Source organism: Nyctereutes procyonoides, unplaced genomic scaffold (genome assembly GCF_905146905.1).
Source record: "Nyctereutes procyonoides isolate TBG_1078 unplaced genomic scaffold, NYPRO_anot_genome, whole genome shotgun sequence".
Lineage (NCBI taxonomy): Eukaryota > Metazoa > Chordata > Mammalia > Carnivora > Canidae > Nyctereutes > Nyctereutes procyonoides.
The window spans coordinates 8,101,109-8,121,489 of NW_026575082.1; the positions used below are offsets into that span (position 1 = coordinate 8,101,109).

Here is a 20,381-nt window from a genome sequence, read left to right on the forward strand (position 1 = left end):
AACAACTTCCCCAACTCATCTGGAGGAATGACATTTTCTGATGAATGAAACATTAAGGACAATTTCTGTCACAGAGTTGTGCTGTCAGTAAGAAATTTGGTTTTTGTTGTAAAGTCATATATATACCTTTTATCTTTGAGCATATCTGTTAAGGACATGTCACTTAATGTTTGGCAATGAACTTCCCCTTCTTGTATTATGAATTTGAACAAAAATAAAATGAAGGTTCTAAAATTCTTAGCAGACCACTATAGTATAGCAATGGTAACCAAAAATTGTTAAGAATACTCCCAAACTATACTATTCTTCCTGTGTTAAATATAGGCATTAACACATATGCACATGGTTTCAATTTTTAATATGAATTTCTCTTATATAAACTTATATAACCATGCTCTTAGGTTTTAAATATTGGATGTTTAAAGTTTGTAGCAGCAAACCTTCAATCCACATCTATTATTTGTAGGGCAGTAGGATAAGTCTTGGAACTTCATTGAAGGTCACGTGCAGGATTAAATCTACATTAACTCTGCAATCTTTCCTCTGGCAAGTACCATGTCAATTATGCTGATCCCTGAGGTTACTTATCTTTTCTTATCCTCCAATCATTATTAAGTCTCAAGATGCTGCATTCTCTGTTTGGCAGACAAAGGACAATAAAAGAAAAAAAAAAACAAAACAGAGAAAATCCAATTATTAAGCCAATGACCAGGGATAGGGTCCATTTAGTTGTAGGGGCAGAGATAGAGCTGAGGTTAAAATAAAAACAACAAGAAACAGAGGTCGGGGAAAATTTAATTGAACATTTTCCCCCTGTAGATTCTTTTATGTATTTTACATTTTGTGATGTGTAGCCTAATATGTACAATATATAGTGAGACAACGATGAGCCTTATGATTCTGTGTGTGTATGTGTGTGTGCATATGTATATCTGGGTATATGTGTACACGTGTGCACATGGACATACATACATGACAAAGAGAGCCAAGCTTCAGTCATGGGTGTATTAACCTTTCCCTGAATTAATATTATGTACTAGGTTTATTTCCTAGGGAATAAAATGGAATATGTATTTTTCGCAGAATAGTTTGATTAATATTGAACTTAATATGTTTACCTACTATATTTAAAAAAAAACTGGCTGGGGGGAAGCTTGAGGGAAAAAAAAATCAAGTACAGAGACCAGGTTTCAGGTTTACTTCAAATTTCAATTTCATGTTTGAATTAAAGAGAGTGAAGCAATTTATTTTAATAGGACCGTTGGCAGATGATGCTAATCCTATATAACATCTGGCAAGTCTTGAATCCTTTACTTTAGTCTATGTTTATTGACTACTTTTACGTATCTGGTAAACAGTGATTAAATGGCCAACTTGTTAAATTTCACACTGTGCGCTGCCTTTAGACTCTGTGTTGTGCTATGTCAGGAGAACCTAATTAACAATCTAAATCTTGCCTTTCACCTTTAGTCCAGCAGTAGAATGCATCCCGAGAGAGAGCAAATTGAGGAGTAACTGGCTCAAGCAAAACTAGGCTCCCTTAGTGGAGGAAGGAAGAGATTTCTCAGAAGGGCTCCTCCCCAGTCAAGGTGGCCAGATCAACAAGAATAGATCTTGGGTGAGTGGGGTGGAGTGAGGGCACCTCCTCTGCACGGAGCTCAAAAAAGTCCTTCCAGGATTTTGCAATTCTTTGGCCTGAAAAACAGGCTCTAATTTCCCTTGGCCTTCCGGGACTGGGCCTCATCAGGCCTAAGAGAAGGGGTGCATCTATCTGAGGCACAAATGTCTTGTTTAAACTCACTGATGGGAGGAAAACAAATAACTGAAGACTTAAGCCTGACATTTTTTTAAAAATCTTGCATTAGAATCTTAAGGTTAGGTTTAGAGTTTGATTTAGTTTTTCTGGAACTGGGAAAACTAGAAGCTTAAAGCTAGACTTCTAGAAAGTCTTAAGAACAAGACAAAATTCCTCATGTACAGTAGAAACTGTAATATTTTAAAATAAATACTAGAATAAACTGGAATAGGATGCACACTTCCCTTTGTCAGAGAAAGAAACTTCTTGGAAATTTAATTTACTTCAGTATGTTGACAATGGTTAATAATTGGTGAATGTCTATACCTAATGTGGATGATCTCATTGAAGTGCCATGATCGGTACTATTATCCTCATTGTAGACATGAGGAAAATGAGGCTTAGACAGATGAAGGAAATTGCCCAAAGTCACACAACTCAGCAGTGGGCAAGTTGATATTCAAACTCAGGTTTATTTAACTCCCAAACCCAATATTTTAACCTACCGACGGTGCTTCTTCACAATGACGGAACCCCAAATTTGGCTAAGCCCTGAGGATAAAGATCTTTTGAAGTTGCTCCCTCACAAACAAATGGAAGAAGAGGGTTTATAAGCAAACACACTGATATGTTAAAGTTATGCAAAAACGTCCAGAAGGAGTGATTATTGATGCCTGGCATGTGAAGAACATGTCACAGTGAGAACATTCGGAGCATTTTTATGATGTCTATTTTGAGGAGCAATCAATTCACTTATCTTTAAAAAAAACGAAATCCAGGGAGGCATTTGTTGCCTTTGGCTTACCCTTCCAAGGTGAGGACATGTAGTAACTGTTCATAAAGAAGGTTTACTAGAAAGCATTGCTCCTGGCGAATGGCTCATGTTTTGGGGGTTGCTGCCACACTGCCGCCAGCGGGCTGGGACCTCACAGAGGATGTGCAGGGCATTTGGCTCTTACCCCTTGCTGTGACCGACTCACCTGCCAGTGTAGACATCAGACATGAAACCTGTGCAGCTTCCTTTTTACCATTGGTGCAATTTTCTTTTCTCTTTCCTTTTTTTTTTTTTTTGTTTGTTTGTTTCCCTCATGTGCTATACAAGGCTTTTATTAACTTTGCAATTTGGAAAACATCACACGAGGAAAATGTAAGCAGAAGGTCTTGATGGAAATGATTTACAAGCAGTGTGAACTTGCCACTGAGTGGCCCGGGAAGGACAGAGGGTCAGAGTCGAGCGAAGAGCCAGTGAATCCTCTGATTTACTTCCCTGCTCGGTGTCAGAATTCTAGTTACTGTTTTCTGAAGGTTATCTCTAATTCTAATTGCCTGTTTGCATCCTGTCCTTCTGAGAAATTGGAGCCACTGATGCCCTTTCGGTGAGCGTGAAAGGCCTTCGGTGTAATCAGGTGCAGCGCTGCGCCGACTCGGGGTCTGCAGCTTAATTACAGACCCAGAGAGGGCAGAGGGACGCAGATGATTCAGAGCTGGCAGGTGAATATTAATCCGTGTTAATGAAAGCACAACTCCAAAAGTTACCACTTTTACAAGTGGCATCCCGCCCCATCTCCTTGATCCAAACGGCGAGGTTGTTCAAGCTGCTTACAAATGAGTCAAAGTATATCCCATATAACTTCGTGTAAATATAAGTGATGAAGCTGTTAGGGAGAATTTAAAGACGGCACACGGTCCCAAGGCCCCCTCGCTCGGGGACCATATACAGCCCACCTACTTGTCCCCTCCACCTTGACATCAGTGTAGCTCGTGGAAGAATTTGTCCAGAGGGAAAGCAGCAGGTGGAGAGAGAAGAAATGAGGCCACCAGGTTATCGGGGTGGAGCCACAGCATCTCATAGCGCCTCCTGTGCTAGCAGCAGTAGCAAGTGTCTGCGACTCCAAGCCATCCAGAGTGAGAGGCAGACGAGCCAAAGGGTGAAGGGGAAGGGGGTGCCCAGGATGGGCTGCATGTGGGACCCCATGTGATGACTCCTTCCACAGCAGGAGTGAGGAATTTCCTCAGGGAGGAGATGTGGTCGCACGGTGTCCCCTCCGTATATCTTCTCTAACGCATTCATAAATTCATTTTTGCATTCAACAGAGACTCAGGGAGCACCTGCAATGAGCCTGGGACCCTCAGTGGTTTTTACTAGATTGATCCATCATTTTCTTTTTTTTTTTAAATTTTATTTATGATAGTCACAGAGAGAGAGAGAGAGAGAGAGAGAGAGAGAGAGAGAGAGAGAGAAGCAGAGATACAGGCAGAGGGAGAAGCAGGCTCCATGTACCGGGAACCCGATGTGGGATTCGATCCCGGGCCTCCAGGATCACGCCTTGGGCCAAAGGCAGGCGCCAAACCGCTGCGCCACCCAGGGATACCTGATCCATCATTTTCAATAAATGCTTTGCTATCTTCACAAATCCCGATTTTAAGACCCTGCTACACAATCTGTCACATAAACACAAGAATGGTGACCACAAGTCAAGGGGATGACTTTCAAAGGGAGAAAACCTCTATCCTCCTTATGGGGTTTCATTTCTATTTCCTTTTTCGTTTTCTCCCCCACTCCGTCTCACCTTTTTAATCTTTTTGAGTGTTCTTTGTGCTCTCACCACATCTGCTGAAGGCCTTAGAGCACAAATTGCACTTCTAGCAATATTAAACAAGTGGCATTTCCTTTTGAGTCAAGAGTTCAAAATCATATCTCCTTTCCTTGAAGTGTATGGTTTCCCCAAGTCTACAGAAAGCATCTCTACAACATATTGTGGACCAAACATTTTTCATAAATACATAAGTCACAAAATTAATCATCCTTATTATCTGGCAAAAATTGGGAAGAGGAAAAGTCTTTACTTACACCTGCAAGAAGTGATGTGATGCAACCGCTAAGAAGCCATCAGGAGTAGGGATTTTACAGAGAAACTGCCTAAATCCTTAGCTAACTTGTACCTGACCTGCTAAAGCCAATTATTTTTTTTTTTTGTCAATCTTTAGACTCCAGAGAGCTGGGATACCACAGAGAAACCATAAAAACTTATACTTTCAGAGCACCATTCTGGGAGTAGCATGGAGAGATATTGCCCTTCTTTTCCAACCATTAAAGTGAACGCAGGATGTCAGTATCGATACGTTTGTCTTTTAGAGAGTATCTTGCTTCTAGAGTTATAGAATGGATGACAGAAATGAATCCAATAAAACTGAACAAGTACAGTTTTGTGGGTGACAGGCAATCGAAGTTATAGGTATGTCTTAATGTAGAATAGATTTGTTTTCACACCATGAATATTTTTTTCAGTTCTAGTACATGTGCTGTTTATTAATGAATCCCAATCTATCAAGCTTTAGATATACAGAGTTTTTCCCCCTTTACCTTATGAATGAAAGCTTGCTGAATGCAATTCATATTGATCTCAGCTTCAGAGTTAGAATGTAGAAAATATGATGAAAAATTCTAAGGATACATTTCTATTCTTCAATGTTACCTGCAGTTTACTTGATAATGTAACACCCACCATCACCCAATGTTTCCTTTGACTTGGGAAAAATCACACTATATTCTCCTCTTTGTGAAGAAGTGATGCCCCTTCATGGCATCTAAGGAAGTGGGATGCAAAACAGCTACACTTCAAAATGTGGTTCATTGAAAAAAAATGTAGGTGTGTATGAAGAAGGGGTGCTAAGGTTCCTATTTTCTTTCTTTCTTTCTTTCTTTCTTTCTTTCTTTCTTTCTTTCTTTCTTTCTTTCTTTCTTCTTTCTCTTTCTTTTCTTTCTATTTTTATTTCCTGTTTTGGTAGTTTTATCCTGCCCGGATTCCTGTGTAGACTACACACCAGTAAAAACAAAACAAAACAAAACAAAAAACAAAAAAACAAACTATAGTCAAAAGACTCTTATCCTCTGCTACCTTGACTGCCTCAACACAACAAAAGGAGAGGAAAATATATCAGCTTTGTCAAAGCATCACTAACAAGTTTACATCTGTCTCTTATCTATTATATATTATCTACTTACCTGTAATCTAGCTATCCATCTGGATGGTTATATCTCTCTATATATGATACAAGCATAAAATGAGGGGTATGTGAAATGGTAAAACATATTGCTCTAGGAAGCATATGATACAAAAATAAAGCCACAGTGTAGTAAAATGTAATTTAGATAAAAAACCTTCCATATTTATTGGACTTGCAGTACTTACTTTAGTTGACCCATATTTCTTTGTTACACAGAAACAACAAATAACCAAGGAAGAATGTGTTTTTGAGACTAGACAGGCAAACTGTTCATCATAATTGGTAAAGCATTTGAACCCTCACCTTTACTGGAAATTATTATCGGTGCGATAGATTCTAGAGTGTTCTAATCAGTTGATTCTATTGAATTGTAAGTCAACTCTGCCCTCCTGCAAGTCTTCATTAATATTTTGAGGAATTTAAATGTGCCCTGGCATTATTCTGTTGGATGCGTACAAAATTATTTCTGATGCTATATACCAGCCTAATTGTCCACTGTCCCTTCAGAGAAAAGTTCCCCACACACTACCATGATAACAACAATCCTTCATTTCCTGGAATTATAACCAAGCTCCTGTCAAAACCCAAAGTTACTACTACATTTGTTCCAATCTTTTCCAACTTATTTGTATTATCATTTCACTTTCTTTATATATATATATATATATATATTTTATTCAAGTTCAGTTTGCCAACATATGGTATAACACCCAGTGCTCATCCCGTCAAGTGCCCTGCCCTCCTCAGTGTCCATCACCCAGTCACCCCATCCCCCCGCCTGCCTCCCTTTTCGCTACCCTTTGTTCATTTCCCAGTCAGGGGTCTCTCATGTTTTGTCACCCTCTCTATTTTTTTCCACTTTCTTTTTGCTTAGAAATTTGCTCATTTGTGTTTTCTCATGAAAATGTTCTATGGTTTTATTTTTACTTTATTAAACATCAATATCGTTAAAAACAAGACAATAGGCTCAATATGGAGTCACTTAGACTAAGCCTCATAACGCCTACCTGAGACTTAGGACAGTTTCAGCTCTTCTAGAAATAGTATCTTAAAAGCCAGTGGGGGAACTAACTGGTCAGTACTAGTGAGGTATTCTGACATTGACATCCCCTCAAGGAAAGTGACCTTGCTACACCCAATCCATTCTTGACCAGTAGAACTTCCTTATCCCTGCTCCCTTTGCCTATAAAAGTCTTTCATTATATATAGCTCCTCAGACTTCCTTTCTCTCTGCAGGCTGGCATGCTGTCCATTCATGAATCATTGAATAAAGCCAACGTGGTATGTATAATTTACTCAGTTTAATTTTGGTTTTTAACAATAATTTCATATATAGGTTTATGTTGAAATAAAAATAGCCTTACATTAAAAGCATATTTTCTAATGAAATCTAATCACAGGAACAAGCAAGATTAATTTCCTAAGATCATGACTCAGGCAGTTTCAGTGTGTGGTTGCTGACATTCATGGTGGGAAGGAAAAGAGGAAAATATGGGTTTCTTCTTTCTGGTCCACAAAATTGTCAAGGGTTCCCTCAGTCCTCTACTCCTTATCCTATTAAAGATTTTCTCATGCAAAGAAATAATGCAAAAAAGATAACTACCATAAGAGGTTTCATTTAAGATATAAAATGCAAGTGTCATCACCAAACAACTAAAATTGTTCCGACTCCTTTTCCTGTCAGAATGTATCTTTAATCACTAATTCCCACTGACCAAATTCCATCAGTCTGGGTTTGAAATCCTGGCAAGCAAATACTGCCTTAAAAATAACATCATTTCAGTTTCCTTATCACCAAAACATTTTGTTGTTGTTGAAACACTTAGTGCCGTTAATATGAGCAACAGTTAAAGTGTGAATGGAAAAACATTCTGCATTCTAATGAAATGGAAAACATTCTAACTGTGCCAAAGGTCATATTGGTCATTCCTTCAACAGATACTGACTGGGTGCCTATTACATTCAAATCTTCTATGCTTAAAAAAAAAAAAAATCTGTGTTGGATGAATTTTTTCAGCTGTGCTTTGTTAGCTTTATTTTTCTAAATTCCCATTTCCCTCAGTCTTGGGTGACTGTTAGTCAAATATTCGCTTGCAGCTGAGTATTTTATCTGAAGGATAAGATTATTCATTCTAAGACAATAGGGAGAGAATAGGAGGAAAAAAATGCTAAAGCTAAGTTTTTGTGCTGTTCTTGATCAAATACTTGCTATCTACAAATCTGATTCATCGGGTAAACCATTCCCATTTTAGTTAATTAAACACTCATCATCAGGAAAAACACAGAAGCAAAGTATTCACACTTGTCCTCTGCCTGGCACCCTCCAGAGTTATTTCTGTGTCAAAGCTTTGGCTAAACCTTAAGACTTCTGTGAGTACATTTATGTAGCATTTTATTACACAGCCCGAAATCAGCCTCCTGAACTGATAGTCAATCCTATTAAGAAATGAAGGATGCTAAGAAAGTCTCCTTTGTAAAATGGCATGAAACATGTTACCCCAATATCTGCTGCTTTTGTCTCCTGATGATATGTCTTGTATAATGTTCTAGTCAAGTTCCTGTGCCAAATAGGGCCCTTAGCCCTCAGTGACTTTCGGAATAATTTCTACCATGAGTCTATGAAATGATAGCTTTAGAAAAGCCACTGTAAATCTCAGAGCTCCCACTGTGGCCAGTGACAGCTGATAAATGAAAATGGAGGAAAAGCAAGCAAAGCAATTTGCATGACTCCTGGCCCACCTGTAGGAGGCTAATGGAGGTGCTGCTTGATTATTTTCAAGTTACTTGCCTTGCAAACTGTAGATTTCTCCAACACTGTTCTGACGAGTGATGTGATGCCAGTACGCGCTACGAGGAAGAGATATCGATTTGGATAACGTCATTGGCTCAGTCAAGCTTGTCTGAAGCTAAAAGAAAAAAAAGGAAACGTGTCAGGCTTTATGCAAAACATTACACTGATATTTGTTCTTTCAGAAGTTGAGGGTTGAATGTGAGGGAACCTATGATAGAATCTGTTACAGATGCCCGCCTCATCTGCTAAGGTTAACTTTTTTTTAAAAAAAGGAAAATCATGACTCCAAACATATGGAATGAACACTTGTAGACAATTTAATCTCATTCGTTAATTTAGAAAGAACAAAAAGGTGGTACAACTGATGCCAAGGAGAATTCAAAGGGCATACGGCCAATCAGGAACGCTGGCAAGTAGCCAGAACAATAACCAGTTGTACCCCATCAGACAAGCTTATTTGCATTTCTATGCACAAGAATTATTTGCATTACTATCAGCTTTCTGCAATTTATTGAATTATAAAATAACTCAGATTGGAGATGCAAGCCCTTTCAGAAACAAATACTCCCTAATGGCCCCCAACACTGGATCCCATTAATCCCTTTCACCCATTTCAGTGTCTTACAATTTTTCTGGACATCTCCTCCCACCCTCACCCAATGGATCTTTTCTTGAGTGGACCTTCTCCTGGCTCCTGCAAAAGGATCTTTTAGCTATTAAACACGTGTTTTCCCTGAGAAGCTCTGTGATGAAAGTGTGCCAGATGTTCTTACTTGAAACATAAATTTTAAGGTTAGCTGCAGAGATCAACACAATGTCGCTCAGGTGCTCAAGCATATGATTAGTTCAAGGAGAACAATACTTCATACTGCATTTTCGAGAGAGAAATGTATTTTTATTGATTCACCCCAGGTTTTTAAAAACATCCGGAAGGAGTTTTACTTGGTCTAAGCACACATTTCTCTGATGCAATCTGAGCAAATATTCACTTTCTGACAGGCCATGGGCAATCCTCTAATCAATGAAAGCTCACATTTCCTCCTCTTTTAATCCCTGACTCTTGGCAGAAGTGGGAGCCATGAGGATCATGTCTGTCAAGTCTAACCTTAGAGACCCGTCTGCTCCCTGTGATGTGCCCTTTCCTCGTGCACTGTCCCGCCTCCCACACTTGCCATACTCTGCGTCGTGATAACACCCTTCATGGAAGATGCTGTCAGGTAAGCACCTGATATGTTGGAACAGGCCCGCTGGAGCCATAGGAAGCTAAGAGGTTTTTACATTTTAATGGAACGATGAAGCCAAAGGGTGGGAACATATTTATTTGCTTTCACATTATTAGCAGGGAGACATTTCCAGATCTGCTATGTCTTGTCACAAAAGTGCCCTACTCAGTGAATTTAAAAGTCCGGTCCTGTTGAAGGTATTTTTTCAGAAGATTCCACCAAGTAGCAAACATTGTAAACTAATTTTTATATTTTTTCAAAATTTGATATATATCAAAGTTTTCCTTCTTGTTGTGAAAATAGATGTATTAACCATACCTACATCCCATGGTTGGTAGGTAGGAGGCCTGGGGGAGAAGCCGATTTTCTAGGTTATAATAGGGCAGTGCTTTCCAGAATCCTTGGGGTGTTTGTTAACCATACACACTTCTGGTTTTAGCCCAGACCTAACGGTTGGGAGAATCTCTGTGGGTGGGGCTCTGTCTGCTAAAAGTGTCTGGTACACAGTTTATCCACGACTGTGAGGGATAGGGGTAAGGCTCATTTTACAAAATTATCACTGGGACAAGAGGGCTTTCACCTTGAAAGCCAATTTCTCAGGTGAGGCATAAGCTGAGTTCAACACACAACGTCTTTAGTTAGCATGAGCAATGCCTATTAATAAATATTAATCAACCATATATCAAATCTCGTATGAACCATACTTCTGTCTACCCTTTATTTTTTCCTAATACATTGCTATTTATTAGCATACAGTGAGTCTTTGGTGGTTAATTCTTCTTCCCCAAATTACTTATCCTTCTATTTTTTTTTTAATTCTGGGAAACACATTTCTTCCCAAATGGTCGGTCTTAAGCATCATGGAAACACGTAGATATTTTTTTTTTCTGGAAATAAATAAGTTGGAAATTTCCGCCCTAAAATAATTCACCTGAATCGCCCTCTATTGTTTCTCGGCCTCATGTCCGTATGTCTTGGTCTTCAAGGATTTCAGATTACAGGAGCCCATTAACCTTCTTTGTCTTCCCTTGTGTCTTTAGTTCCCTTTTATTCTACTTCAATACTTAATTTGGAAAAATGAAGTGTCTGTATTTGAAAACATGTCTATAATCTCCCCACCTCTATCCATGGTACAAATCTTGTCCACTCACACCTCAGATGTTTAAATCTTCCTCTACACATCACAGAATCCATTCCTCAGTCATTGTTCAAAACCAGGTATTGAGTATGCTCACGGACCATCAAGCCATTCTGCTTTGTGCCTTTCAATAAAGTTGTGTCACTGGGAGTACCAAATATGCATTACTTTTGTGGAGCACTGAAGATAGCTGCATTCAGACACAGGGTGTTTGGGCTCCCTCCTAAATCTGTGGTGACTGATGACTGCTTTGAGGAATCATGCAATGTAGACATGACATTATGTCTGTTTTGGCCATGTCTCTGATGACCTCTAAGGGTGATTCTCCTTCCCTCCACTGTCCTGAGTTACTGAGGACGCCATGGTTGGAGGAAGCCCAAGCTTACTGTGTGCATGGGTCATGTAATTTGAGATTTGAACTCTTCTTAGAGAGCCCAGCACTTCTCATTGTATGGATGGAAAATCACAACCCCCCAAATTCAGGGATTTGCTCAAGATAAAATCCCAACTGTAGAACCACTAACAGAAATCAGTTCTCTTGATTTCTGAGTTCACTGCTCTTTGGACTTTGAGGTCGATCTCTCTAGGGAAAATGAGCTTCCTCTCCAACTCGTTACAATATGTGAGAATATAGCTCTGTACTTTGAAAGCACTCACCCTGCCAAGAAAAAGCGATAGATCCTGAAAACTGGTGTAATTTTTGTCAAGTTACTGGCCACCAGAGCCTTTTCCTGCTTTTACCAAAATAATTATCCAGGTTACCTTATTACCTTTTGCAATTTTCCTTTGCTGTTTTGAGTCTCTGCTTCCACCTGTGATAAACACTAATGCTAATTTGTGTTCCTCTGTATAAATTCATCTGTATATTAAAAGAAATCCCTGCTAACCAATTAATTTTACTTTTCCTCTATATCTCCCCAATCATTGATTAGACAATTTAAAGTCCTATTAGCACTAAAGACACAAATCTCAATAACTGGGAGAGTTACTGGGAGAGGAAGAAGTTAGCATTGATATATTAGCATTTTATGAGTCATTCTTACATGCCTGGCAATGTGCAAACTGGTTTCATATGTTGTTCCATTTGATATCCATATAAATTATCAATAATTATGCCATCTGAACTTTACAGACAAGGAAAATGAGACCCAGAGGGATAATATAATTTGTTCACAGTGACATTGTGAGTGATGTCTCGGAGGCACTAAAGACTATGATGTTTAAGACAAGGAAAAATTCTATCCCTACCTTTCAAGGTCTTCTAGCAGGACTAAGAATTACATTTACCTAAGACAGACTCACAGGGAAAAATCCCCAAAGTTTTATTATGTGTGTATGGAGGCCCAGTAATGAAATTGAGGCCCAAGGAAATGATGAAGGCAGGATGTTTTTGTACTTTTAGACAAATAGACAATAAATCTATGGGGAACTGCCATGACAAAGAAAACTGAACTTTGGGAGTTTCAGTTAATAAGGATCTCAAAACAGAATTTGGGCTATGGTAGTAAATTAGTAAAAAGTAACAAGAAGTGCCAACACAGCCTTCTCAGCTCTGAATTCCTTGTCTCTGGTGATAAGAATGTCTCACTTTCTCCTGGAACAGGGAGAGTGGCTTTCATGGGGGAGATTTGTTTCCTGCTTTCAGAGGGACAGAGAGGGGACTGACTGTCCTTCTTGCACATGGTGTTTTTTAAATTGCTTTAATTCAAAATAACCAATATGCCAAAGTGGCACATTTTGGGGCAGCCTGCTCTTGGTCCCGACCTTGTCATTTCCTCTTCATCACAGCTAACTGTAAAATAAACTACTGGACTTCTCTTCTTCAGGGAGCAGATAAGGGGAGAATTGCACCAACTGGGTCAGTTCCTTTGGGCCAAGGCAGGAACACACATGATTCTCCCCTCTGTTGAGAGGAGAACACACAGTAGGGGTGGCCCAGCCCTGGAGTCATCACACATGCACGGCTAGGCATCAGCACAACTGTTAGCAAACACCAACTCTATCATTGCTTTGTCATTTGACCTCAGACAATGTCCTTACTTTTTTTTTTTTTAAAGAATCATTTTTTTCCTTATCTCTAAATTGGAATTAATATAATCTACCTTAAGTGTTGTTATAAATATTTCATAAGATGATGCTTTTAAAGTGAAGAGCACTATGTTTGTCCCATCTGAAATGCTCGGTAGAAACTGCCGGCTTACTGTTGCCACATGGGACAGGCGGCTCACACCAGAGGTATCTATGCATACATGTGGTCAAGACCTGGAAATGTGTCCAAACCGAGCCATGGAAGAAATGGCAATGAAGGTGGTCACATTCTTAGATCTAAGTCTAAGAGCTTAATAGAAGTACATAACCCAGGGGCGCCTGGATAGCTCAGTGGTTGAGCATCTGCCTTCAGCTCAGGGCATGATCCCAGGGTAGTGGGATCAAGTCCCACATCAGGTTTCCTTCAGGGAGCCTGCTTCTCCCTCTGCTTGTGTCTCTGCCTCTCTGTGTGTCTCTCATGAATAAATAAAATCTTAAAAAAAATAGAGTATATAAAATCCAATAAATATGAATAGATGGTCAGTATGGGCAGGTGGGACAGGTAGGACACAGGTGGGAGACTAGTGAGCAATGCTCGTAGCAGGGTGTGTGTGTGTGTGTGTGTGTGTGTATGTGTGTGTGTGTTTAGACACACAAATAACATAAGCCAGGAAAGCACAGTCTCAGCTTTTTTGGTACAACAAAGAGTTAAAGAGATGTGAGTGGATATGTCAACATGTTTGCTGTTGTGTCTGAAATAAGAGGAACGGGGGAGATGGGGAATATGCCATAGAGAAGCACTGAAAAATACAAGTGGCCAGGGTACATGCTAAGGTAACATGTGACATGTACGTTAGAGGTAAAAAAAAAAAAGTCATGTTGCTTAATAAGGAAATGGTGAATACAAATGCAGTCCCCATTGAGAACATTGAGTTTATTTGTTCTTGGAAAAAAGCTCATGAAACTTGAAAACTATATAGAAATAGAAACTCCAGAGACCTTCAGGCAGCCAAGCTCGGCACTGTTTGGATTTATTCAAACAGTCCTCTGAAGTTGAAGGTTTACAGGCAATTGGGTTTTCACAGACTTGACTTAATTTTCAATAGGGGACAACTCACACTTAATCTTCCATTTTATTCAAGATAAATGAAAAGGAATTAGAAGACACCTTGGTGAGTTGGTACAAACACAGCATCATTTATAGAATCATTTAATGGAAGTTGTTGGATGTCATTTAGAATTGGACTTTGCAGAGAATTATTCTCTTTATACTTGAACCAAAATGGAGGTTATTCTTTTATGTTTTCAAGCATGTATTGGCCACAATAGTTTCATGGAGGGTAAAAAAGCTGAGCTGTAGAATAACATCAGGAATTATTACATACGCATAAATACTTTGAACGCCATTCTTACCTGTAATCAGTAATGCCTTTAAGAATATGTATATTCTTTCCTCCTCTATCAATCATCTATCTATTTGTAAACAGATGCATTCACAGAGCTACTCTCTGAATATAGGAAACATGATGAATACATACTGAAACATTCAATTTCATAGATATTGTAAATAAAATGTTCATTGTCTTTAGATTTTGAAATGTGTGAATATCTAGAGGCTGTATTAAAGTTTATATAATTAATTTCCAATATCTGCACATCATGAGAGCTGGGATGAACTTTTAACAGTGGCTATAAAATTTAATCCACTTAAAAACAAAGCTAAATTTTATTCTTTCGCCAGTCATTTTATGACTTAGCTAATAACTGGGCTTTTACCAAAGACCGGCTGGTACTCTGACACTGAGCAGATATTACTATTGCTCTTTCTTTTCCCCTTTACTAAAAGGTAACTAAGGCATAGCAAAGGTAAGTGCCTTGCACAAGGTCACACGGTTCTTTCTTTTTCTAGAGTCTACCTGGTTTAGCCACTATGGTGCAGTGCTTCAACTAATACATATGCATTCACTGAATACATTCCATAAATTGATAATCCTTATTTTGCTCATGTTTTTTGAAAGTAAGCTTAATTAACTCCCTATGTGATTCTCACAATTTTATAGTGGGTTTTCCCACTACTGGCCTACATTTTTTCTTCTATTTTACAGCATTGTCCCAAAGAGAAGATAGCCTGATTCTTTGGGTTGTATGTGTAAATGCCATAATTATATGTTTGTATGCTGAATTATCTTGATTCACCTTTGAAACTTATTGTTTTTCTTTAAGGAAATCATTCTCATAATTGCCATGAGCAGATTGTATGCCCATGAATAAATAAGACCATCATATTAAAAAACGAGAGAAAATCATTTGTAGAGAGTTTCCTCATTATTCTTTGATTCTAGTAATACAAATAAAAGAACAAAACTATTTTTTCACAGAAAATTGTACTCTTTTATGTCAGGCAGTCATTTTTCTTATACATTATCAACTCTAATCAAGTTGATTAAATATGAAAAATATATTAAATGCATTTTCTTTTTTTAAAAAAGATTTTATCTATTTGGGAGAGTGAGTGAGTCTCTGAGAGAGAGAAAGAAAGAGCACAAGCTGGCAAAGGGAGAGAACCAGACTTCCTGCTGAGCAGGGAGCCCGACGCAGGGCTCAATCCCAGGACCCTGGGATCATGACCTGAGCCGAAGGCAGATGCTTAACTTAGGCACCCCTAAAATGCATTTTCTTAAGTGGCATCCAGAGGATATACAGCAAATTTTGAGAAAAAAGAAAATGATATAAATAAAATTTGCACTATTATATTGTGTTACAGTACCACTTGCTACAAAAATTACACATTGAACTCTCCCCATTTCCATCTCATTTGTGCATTTATACAGAAATCAGTATTTTTTCTTCATGTCTGTGTGTTTGTTTAGAGACTACATTTCTTTATTGTTCTGGACCAGTAAGTAAATGGATTAATTAGGATCACAGGTCCACTTTAGTTATCAACTATAATAATTTGTTCTAATTGGGCTTGTGTTGGCTCATTACAATCAGCGTCTACCAATCAGTAAAAGAAAATTTCACAAATATGCAAATGGCATTTCCCAGCAGGGAACCAACCGGCCATTGTCAGTAGTAATGAAGGTTCTTGTCTTATGATTAATAATTGATAATATTGAGCAACAGAATCATGAATAGAACTTTGAAGAATGAATTTATTAGCAGATATTCCTATATATTAGATATTACACACCACTTGCAATCACAAATCACACATATAAACCTTTCTTAGAATTTCTTAAGGTTCTATATGTATATACCTAGAAAAGAAATTGCAAAAAGTGTTAAAATTTTTCTGTGTACTATTCATCATGGGTATTATGCGTCCATATTTTTCAGATTTTCAGTGTAGGAAAACTAGTTATAATTTTTTTTGTAGCAGATAGAGATTCCTGTAAAATGTGGGTACGAAGAGTGACTGCACTAGAAAGGGAGCCAAACTGCCTAGGAGAGAGCCCATTCTGGAAGGCTTTCTCATTTCTTCACCAAATTATAAATAAGCCCATGGTACTCATGGTCTCAAAAGATAAATGTACATGACATGAATTGAATGATATTATTTGGCTATACTTGGGACTAACAATTGAGTGTCTTTACAATACTTCCTAAAAGAAGTATTGTGGTATTTTTTAAGATGCCATCAGTTGAAAGACAAAACACTGTTTTATGTAGCACTACAAAAGAATCCAGCTATCGATTAAACTGTAACTCATATTTGACTTGAGAGATATTAAAATGTGAAAAAAAGAATCGATGGGATGTAATAATATTTCCCTATTCATGGAACTATTTAGACACACCCACACACAAAAATCGTTTCAAGGGTTTACTTGGGTAAGTTCTGCAATAAACCATAACTCCAGGAGGGTAAATTCCCTTAATTTCTCATCGCTATTTGAATTCGTTTTCCACAAAGCCAGCTTCATTTTTTCTGTCTTCTGTACTCTTCTCACTTTGCCTTTCCTTGAGACGTTTTCATCCTTGTAAGATGACACCATCACACAGTTTCCATCAAAGACTCTAAAACCACCCCCTTTGGGCTTGTTCGTATGGGTAGTGTAAGACAATGCTGCTTCTTCAGAAATTTCTTTTCATCTGACATTATAAAAGGAAATAAGAGAATTTGTTTTTTAAACTCCTATTGTTCAAAAGGTTTATTATTCTTGGAACAGTGTGGTTTTTTAGTTAAGTGTCTGAGGTTAACTTGCTTTTATTCCATATACTGCTAGTAACAAGAGCATGTAAAATGACAGGTAATAGAGAATGAAAACACTCTTATTTTCTAAGCAAGAAGTTTTACATGAAACTCTGTTATTCTTTTTTTTCCATCCACCAGACCTAACCATAGAATTGATGGCCTTGGACAGCAGTGCATGTGGGCAGCCCTGCTGGTGGTGTTCAGTGCGTTAGAGCCATCTTGCTGGTATTTTAATAACACTGATGCTATTTGTCCTTAAACTACACACAGTTCTTCTGGTGACCAGGTGGCAAAAAATTACTGGAAATAGGAGTATTCCAAATCCTGTTTTTAAAAAGATACACTGTAATTCTTATTATGGGAGGCTGTCCATATACATACGAGCTTTTAAATTACTTGCAATGTTATAATAAGGTTCAAAGTTACTAATGACCATGCCCCTTTTCTTTCACTTGCTTATTTTTGATAAAATATCAGGAAATTTCATTAAAAAATTAATTCGTGTCTTCTCAGTTGTTTCTTACCTGAGGACATTTTATTACATATGTAAAGCTTACAAACCTAAAAACCAAATTTAGAAAAGGACTCCTTTTCATATTTGTGTGTGTGTGTATGTGTGTGTGTAACAGATCCATGAAAATGAAATTATTTCAGGGCACGTGAGGCCTTGTCATCTCCAAAGATTCCAGCCTCACCAGGCAGAAGCACAAGGGACATTTGTGATGTGGTTTCTGATGAATGGCTTTGATCACAAAGACAAGAAAAATTTCCTTGATAATGTTGCAGATGTGTGCCAGAGGACCTATAAATGCTTTTAGTAATAGCATTAAAAGAACTCCGATGGTTCTAAGAACAAGAATGCTCTGGAAACAAATTCTAGAGGGGTCACTTGCTTACATATCCAGCTTTAATCATCTCTTCAATGACTGGAATCTTAGTGAATCTCTTAGAAATAGTTCTAGTTCAAAATTTAACATGGTGGCTGAAATCTCCCACGCTCCCCCAAAGCCAAAACTGTCTTCTGAAATAAGATCATTCTTCATGGAGGTTTAAGGAACTTCCAATAAGCTGGTGATTTAAGAAATCAGTCAGGGTCCGTTGTCATAACCATAGAACGAGCCCAAGTAGTGTTTTCAGTAATGCTCAGCCAAATTTTGTGATGGCATCATCTTACCAATCTGATTAAGGCATGGAGAATGTTTGATATTTCAGGGAGTAAAAGCAAAGATGAATTACTAGATCCCACAAACTTCTTGGTCACTTGAGAAAAAGAACTTTCTCGCTCTTTTCTTGTATTCTATACACCACCAGGCAGCACACTCAGTAGAGTAAGCAGTTTACAAGCCTGTGAATGGTTAATCAATGGCTAAGCTCTACTTCAAAACTTCTTGAGTGGGTTAATAGTAATTAACTCTTTTGTTATCTTTCTCAGTGTGGGAAATAAGATATTTTTTAATAGTCTTACTGACTTAATGATTCTTGTTATCCAGTACTTTACAGTGCAAATGTACTATTTTATCCACAATGCGGTGAACTTTTTCTAGACATCAAATTCTTTAAACAAGAAGAGAAATACTGCCCAACTTAGATGATGGAGATATATCAAAATATGCTATTCTTGTGCCCTCCTCCCCGTAAGAAGGAAGGTAATTAAAAGGGCAAATCAAGGTTTTAATCACACATGTGATGTTAAAAGATTATACTGAATTCTCTGTTACAGTTCAAAAATGGTTGTTGAGATATAATTTCTCATTCAGATTTGTTTATCTGCAAAACAGTGATACTGTTAAATCATTTCTCTTTACAAAGATGAAAGTAAATGCTTCAGGAGCCTGAACAACAATGTTTGGGGCATGTATTGCCTATAGAGTTTGTTACCGATTTGATCTTGTAATGTTATAAATGTAAATATAATAAAAACATGTACATATTTTCTATGTGCTCAGTAATAATCTCACATAGCCCATTTTTTAAAACTGGAAAGCCAGGGAGCAGTGTCATCTTCTTATTTTGTAGGATATACATAATAAATAAAATGCATCATTTTTATATCTGAGGTCTGGGGGTAGCTTTCTGACTCCCAAGTTATACTTTTGCCTAGTTTATGGCACAGGCCTTCATTTTATTTAAATAAGCAAATAAAGAGTTAGATAGTGCCTAAGAACTGTTTTCCTAGTTGTTGGAACTTGTTCTTTCAAAGAGATTTGTGCATGCAGAGGCAGTTTCTTAAAAGAAAAAGTAAAAATTATGTCTGAGAGACCTGGGGATCTTTACTGAAGGTTCCAGAATTTGAGGAATCTGGGCAGTTGTCAAGTTGTGGTAGCATGCCCTCTGAAAAACATCAGCTTGGCTTAGTCTGAAGAATCCGCTATATATGAAATAATCTTATTAGTATTAACCTTCAGAGAAAAGCATAGTTGTGTAATTGTGTCTGAAATTAAACCAAATGCTCCATTTGCATGTATTCACCAAACTGATGGAGGCTCTGATTTTGTAATTTTTTAGAAACATTTGGTTTCTTTGGTGAGCCTGCTATTTAAACACCTGCCCCACTTTTCCGTCTCTGAGCACTCAGATCCATGGGGCACCCACTATCTTCCCCCAGTTGTAGACTGCCTGAGATCTTAGTCAGTGGACTGCTGGTCTCTAACTCCTAACAGCAATTGTTTGGCTCTGCTCTGGGGACAAGCTTCTCAGCCTCACAGTACATTATCATGTTTACCACACAAGGCAGCATCAATAGCAAATGTGAATTAAATTTTGTTTTGCAAATTTTTTGGCACAAGATTGTTAGGCATACTTGAAAGGGATTGAAAGATATTATTTCACTACAGTTGGGAATAACAATTTAGAGTCTTCACAAACATTGTAGGTCCTATAATTATTCAAAATCACTCCTACAGATGGATCGCTATCATAATAATGAACCTTTTCATGGTACTTGCCATGTGCCAGGTCTGTTCGCAGTACTTTACAGATTTTAATGCACAAATACCTCATAACAACCGAATAAGTAGGACTATTATATCCTCATTTTACAGATAAAGGAAAATGAGAAATTTAGAAGGTAATAACCCAAGATGCCCAAGATGATACAGCCAGTAAGTGGTGGAATTGGGATGTGAACCCAGGACACACCCTAAGTGCTCTCCTTTATAGTAGACAATATGGTTTTGTCAAAGAGCTCTTGGAATTGACTT

The 20,381-nt window shown here is 38.0% G+C and overlaps 1 protein-coding gene across 1 annotated transcript in view; it reads right to left on the reverse strand.

Moving 5' to 3' along the window:
• Window positions 1-20,381, reverse strand: part of LOC129514655 (docking protein 6) — a 363,401-nt gene that overhangs the window by 59,899 nt on the left and 283,121 nt on the right. The window contains exon 7 of the mRNA XM_055333417.1: window positions 8,592-8,709. Coding sequence (XP_055189392.1) covers window positions 8,592-8,709 — 118 coding nt within the window. The remainder of the gene's footprint in view (window positions 1-8,591; window positions 8,710-20,381) is intronic.